At 38.5% G+C, this 6,000-nt stretch overlaps 1 protein-coding gene across 6 annotated transcripts in view; it reads right to left on the reverse strand.

Moving 5' to 3' along the window:
• Window positions 1-6,000, reverse strand: part of NT5C3A (5'-nucleotidase, cytosolic IIIA) — a 43,076-nt gene that overhangs the window by 7,957 nt on the left and 29,119 nt on the right. For all 6 annotated transcript variants that reach the window (XM_017527140.2, XM_017527144.2, XM_037737960.1 and 3 more), the window contains 2 exons: window positions 4,119-4,217; window positions 780-849 (listed from right to left, as the gene is read on the reverse strand). In XM_017527140.2, the coding sequence (XP_017382629.1) occupies window positions 780-849; window positions 4,119-4,217 (169 nt within the window). The remainder of the gene's footprint in view (window positions 1-779; window positions 850-4,118; window positions 4,218-6,000) is intronic.

Raw genomic sequence — 6,000 nt, forward strand, 5'->3', positions numbered from 1 at the left:
TTTTTTTTTGAGATGAAGTCTCACTCTGTTGCCCAGGCTGGAATGCAGTGGTGCAATCTTGGCTCACTGCAACTTCCGCCTCCTGGGTTCAAGGGATTCTGTTCTCCTGCTTCAGCCTCCCAGGTAGCTGGGATTACAGGTGCCTGCCACCACATCCAACAAATTTTTGTATTTTTAGTAGAGACAAGGTTTCACCATTTTGGCCAGGCTGGTCTTGAACTCCTGACATCAAATGATCTGCCCACCTCAGCCTCCCAAAGTGCTGAGATTACAGGCAAAAGCCACTATGCCCAGCCCCAAGAAAGTTTTTCAATTTACACATATATTAAAAGTAAATGAGAGAGTTCATTTCACCATTTCCCTGTCAGGTTAAAGAGCGTTATTTTAAAAACTCACAGCCAAATTGGAAAACAAAAAAGACATTAAAATTTGGTAATATTCCTAGGAAACAAGAGTATTTGATAAATGCTGTTTTTTCAGGTGAACCCAAAGTTTACAACCTACTTAAAAATTTCTTGAATAATCAATAGACCATATTTGCCAAGAAATATTTCAGAAGTCTCTGATTCCCTCTGCTACCAAAACCATACATGAAAATAGTCATTTATATAATATGGGAAAAAACAAAACCGCAAAAATATAGTTAGAAAAAGCAGCTCTCCTCACTGTCGATGTCCAAAATGAAATTAAAAAACCCAGTTATCTCACAGGTAATATAGATAGAGGATCTTAAAATAATGACATACTTTTGTGAATTTGTTTACAAATACCACACTTACTATGACACGTTGGGCATCTTTTGCCTTTGTGTGAAAATCTACTGAGTGTCATATCAAAGTCCGTTATTACCTGTAAGAAAAGAGTGAAAGGCATTATTGTAAACATAGCCCACATGGCCAGAATTTCTCTGTGCTACCCAAACACATACTGCATGCTTTCCTATGTGCATAGAACTGTGCTCAGTCTCCGGTCCACACAGTTAAGTTATTCTTTTCTTATTTTTGAGACGGAGTCTTGCTCTTTTTGCCCAGGCTGGAGTGCAATGGCGCAATCTTGGCTCACCGCAATCTCTGCCTCCCGGATTCAAGTGATTCTCTTGCCTCGGTCTCCTAAGTAGCTGGGATTACAGGTGCCCGCTACCACACCCAGCTAATTTTTTGTATTTTTAGTAGAGACGGGGTTTCACTATGTTGGTCAGGCTAGTCTCAAACTCCTGACCTCAGGCGATCCACCCGCCTTGGCCTTCCAAAGTGCTGGGATTACAGGCGTGAGCCACTGCATCCAGCAAGTTATTTTTTTACATTGATTTTTCTCACGTGGTTCATTTATAAAATCCTGAGAATAACCTTAACTATAAGGTGCTACCTTGAGTGCCCTAGCATTGTCACTAAATAAATCTGATTAATAATACAGCCATAAAAAGTAAGGAGATGCTGTCACTTGCAGCAACATGGGTGAGCCTGGAGGTCATTATCTTAAGTGAAATAAGCCAGGCACAGAAAGACAAATATTACATGTTCTTACTCATACATGAAAGCTAAAAAAGTTGATCTCATGGAGGTAGAGAGTAAAAAGATGTTTACCAGAGGGTGGGAAGGCTGAGGGGATAAAGAACGGTTGGTTACGAAAATACTGCTAGAAGGAATAAGTTCTAGTGTTTACACAGTGGGATGACTAAACAGTATTTTACTGTAAATTTCAAAATAGCTAGAAGAAAATATTTAGAATGTTTCCAAAACAAAGAATAAATATTAGAAGTGGCAGATATCCTAATTACCCTGATTTATTATACTTTTTATATACATTTTAAAATATCACATGTATCCCATATATATGTACAGTTATTATGTATCAACTTTAAAAATTGAAAAAATCTAGGCAGGTACGGTAGCTCATGCCTGTAATCCCAGCACTTTGGGAGGCCAAGGTGGGTGAATCACTTGAGGTCAGGAGTTTGAGACCAGCATGGCCAATATGGTGAAACCTCATCTCTACTAAAAATACAAAAACAGCCAGGTGTGGTGGCACGTGCCTGTAATTCCAGCTACTCAGGAGGCTGAGGCAGGAGAATTACTTGAATCTGGGAGGTGAAAGTTGCAGTGAGCCGAGATCATGCCACTGCATTCCAACCTGGGTGACAGAGTGAGACTCTGTCTCGAAAAAATAAAATAAATTAAAAAAATCTAATTAATCGGTATGGGAATTTGCAACTGAAGGTGATATGGTTACTCTTCTCACTACAGATAAAACATTTTAATTTCAACCAACTTGGTCAATGCACAAAAATACAGTGAAAGCAATTCAACTATATGAAGCTCTTAGTTACTGATGCTGTTACATGCTGGATTTAACTTGCTTATTTAAGGTAAACTATATCAATGAATGAATGCACATTGGAATAGCTGGTCAGGTCTTGAAACTTAGGAGACTGGGTTAAATATTATTTTTTAGAAGTGTTTAAAAAAAATAACTTTTACAGAATATACATATTATTGATTTAATTTACATATAACACATTCCTTTAAAACAGAGACAACTTTTTAAAAACTCGATTATGCCCTTAATAAGGTTACATCTCAATATGAACTACTATAATTTATTTAAACATGAAAGAGCAACTTGCCACTATACACTTTTAATATTATCCTTAAAATGGTTTAATACTTGTATGCAGCATGAGTTAGCTTAGTACTTAAGACTAATAAAAACTGACATTTATTTCAGGATTATTAATTTTTGTTTTTCCAATAGGGTATTTCATTTTAGAACAACTCAAGATATATTTTTTTGGGTTTTATATTCCTAAAGGATAGGCAAAAACTATCTAACTAAACTTGCTGTACTCAGATTTTATCAAACAGAAGATGAATGAGTCTGCTTTAACATTAAAGATAAAATAAGGCTGGGCCATGGTGACTCATGCCTGTAATCCCAGCACTTTGGGAGCCTGAGGTGGGTGGATCACTTGAGGCTAGGAGTTTGAGACCAGCCTGGCCAACACCGTGAAACTCTGTCTCTACTAAAAATGCAAAATTAGCTGGGGGCGGTGGCAGGCACCTACAATCCCATGTGCTCCAGAGGCTGAGGCAGGAAAATTGCTTGAACTGTGAGGCGGAGGTTGCAGTGAGCCAAGACTGTGCCACTGCACTCCAGCCTGAGAGACAGAGCAAGACTCAGTCTCAAAAAACAATTAGCTGGGTTTGGGGCTGGCACCTGTAATCCCAGGTGCTCGGGAGGCTGAGACACGAGAATTGAACCAGGGAGGAGCAGGTTGCAGTAAGCCAAGATTGTGCCACTGCACTCCAGCATAGGTAACATGGCAAGACTCCAGCTCAAAAAAAAAAAAAAAAAAAAGCCTTTAAAGCCTTTATTATTACTTTTATTTTTACTTTTTTTTTTTGAGACGGCGTTTCACTCTTGTTACCCAGGCTGGAGCGCAATGGCGCGATCTCGGCTCACTGCAACCTCCGCCTCCTGGGTTCAGGCAATTCTCCTGACTCAGCCTCCTCAGTAGCTGGGATTACAGGCACGCGCCACCATGCCCAGCTAATGTTTTGTATTTTTAGTAGAGACGGGGTTTCACCATGTTGACCAGGATGGTCTCGATCTCTTGACCTCGTGACCCACCCGCCTCGGCCTCCCAAAGTGCTGGGATTACAGGCTTGAGCCACCACACCCGGCCCTAAAGCCTTTATTATTAAGCTTTTATTTTATTTTTGGAGTACAGTGGTGTGATCTCAGCTCACTGTAACCTCCGCCTCCTGGGATTAAGTGATCTGCCTGCCTCAGCCTTCCAAGCAGCTGAGATTACAGGCATGTGCCACCATGCCCAGCTAATTTTTGTATATTTAGTAGAGACAAGGTTTCACCATGTTGGCCAGATTGGTCTCAAACTCCTGACCTCGTGATCTGCCCACCTTGGCCTCCCAAAGTGCTGGATTACAGGCATGAGCCACCGTGCCAAGCCCTTTTTTAAATACAGAAGGGATCTCAGTATGTTGCCCAGGCTGGTCTCGAACTCCTGGGCTCAAGCGATCCTCCTGCTTCAGTGTCCCAAAGTTCTGGGATTACAGGCATGAGCCACCATGCACAGCCAAGGCTTCTTGATAATTATTCACCTGAAGTTTGGCAGCTCCACCTTTGATAAGACCACAGATAATTTCTTCTACTCTGGTAGGGTTCTTGATTCGAACTGAACTTTTCTGGAATTCTGGCATCTAAAAAGTAAAAGAAAATTAATTAATTAGTTTTCATACTTCTTTCCCCAGGCTCCTTTGATACCAAGCAGAAGCTTGTGTTATTTAAAGACATAAAAATGTTAAGGCATTATTTTCAAAGAGCAAGACACCACATCAAATTACCATTTATTTATTTTATTACTACTTTTATAGAGACATGGCCTTTTTTTGTCACCCAGGCAGGAGTGCAGTGGCAGTTCTAGCTCACTATAGCCTCAAACTCCTGGGCTCAAATGATCCTCCCACCTCAGCCTACTGACTAGGTAGAAGGCATGTGCCATCCTACCGAGCTAATTTTTAAAATTTTTTTGTAGAGGTGAGTGGGGTCTTGCTACGTTGCTCAGGCTGGTCTTGAATTCCTGGCCTCAAGTAATCCTCCAATCTTGGCCTTCCAGAGTCCTGGGATTAAAAGTGTGGGACACAAAGCCCAGCTCCCACATTACCGTTTATACACACAAAAATATTTAAAGCATATCGTATTTTCCAGCTACAGAATAAGACAAAACTATGTTTGTAATTCAATTACTTTATCAGAAAGTATATTTTTTTCCAATTATAAAAGCAACCCATGCATATCACAGAAATAACAGTAAAAATATAAAAAAGAAAATAAAAATTGCCTGGAATTCAACTACTTGAAGATAAACAAGTAACATTTAAATTTATTTTCTATTAGTTTCATTTCTGTGATTTTTCTATTAGTTTCATTTCTGGGTTATGATGCAACCCACTGTGAGCCCAGAAATCATATTTTAACCATGAATACCCCAACAGCTACTCCTTGATTGATAGACTTTTTCTAAAAATCTTAAGACCACCCCCCATAAAGCCTCCACTTTATAAAATAAATACAATAACCAAACTTCTCCCCTAATACTAATATAATACCTTGAGCATATCCCTCTGAAACATGCATATATATGCACATAGTTTTAGCTCATTCTCATTATATACTTTTGCATCTGGCTTTTAAGAATTAATACATACATTTAGCTTGCTTACATATTTATATTTTAAAATGCTCCTGAGCAGAAAGGAAACAATTATCATGACTATTCCACCAAAAATTTATCTTTGTATGGATAATTAAAATATATTTAAAATATTTTAAATTTGAAAAGCTGCTTCAAGATCTTTGCTCTTTTTTATTGTACCGTTTCCCAAATAATATACTACTCTTGGCTAACATTTTATAATAGATTTATTTCAAATTGGGTAACTGCCAAAACTCTTGTACCAGGTGCAGTGGCACATGTCTGTAGTCCCAGCTACGTGGGAAGCTGAGGTAGGATCACTAGAGCCCAGGAGTTTGAGACCAGCATGGGAAACATAGCAAGACCCATCTAAAAATATGGGCTTAGGCTGCTACTTAAAGAGTTATGAAGACTTTAGGGTTGCTCAACAATTTAATCTTAAGTATTATTTCTTGTTACTAGCCACTTTATCACAAATGGAATTAAACTGATTGGATGAAAGATCTACCATCTACAATATGCTTAATATTTAAAAGCCATATTTAAGTAGGATGACCTGCAATGCAGCTAACCTTGATGTAGTGATCCTTTTAACTTAACTGGATGAGCTTCAATGGATTAAAGGTTATCTATGTATTTTATAGTGATTTTTCAATAGATGGAAAGGCAGATAGGCAATGGTTCCTACGTTCCTTTTTTCATTCATTAACCCATTCACTTGCCTAACCGATATTTATCTTTTTTTTTTTTTTTTTTTTTTTTTTTTTTTTTTTTTTTTTTTTTTTTTT

This window comes from Cebus imitator, unplaced genomic scaffold (assembly GCF_001604975.1).
Source record: "Cebus imitator isolate Cc_AM_T3 unplaced genomic scaffold, Cebus_imitator-1.0 Scaffold45, whole genome shotgun sequence".
NCBI classification, from domain to species: domain Eukaryota; kingdom Metazoa; phylum Chordata; class Mammalia; order Primates; family Cebidae; genus Cebus; species Cebus imitator.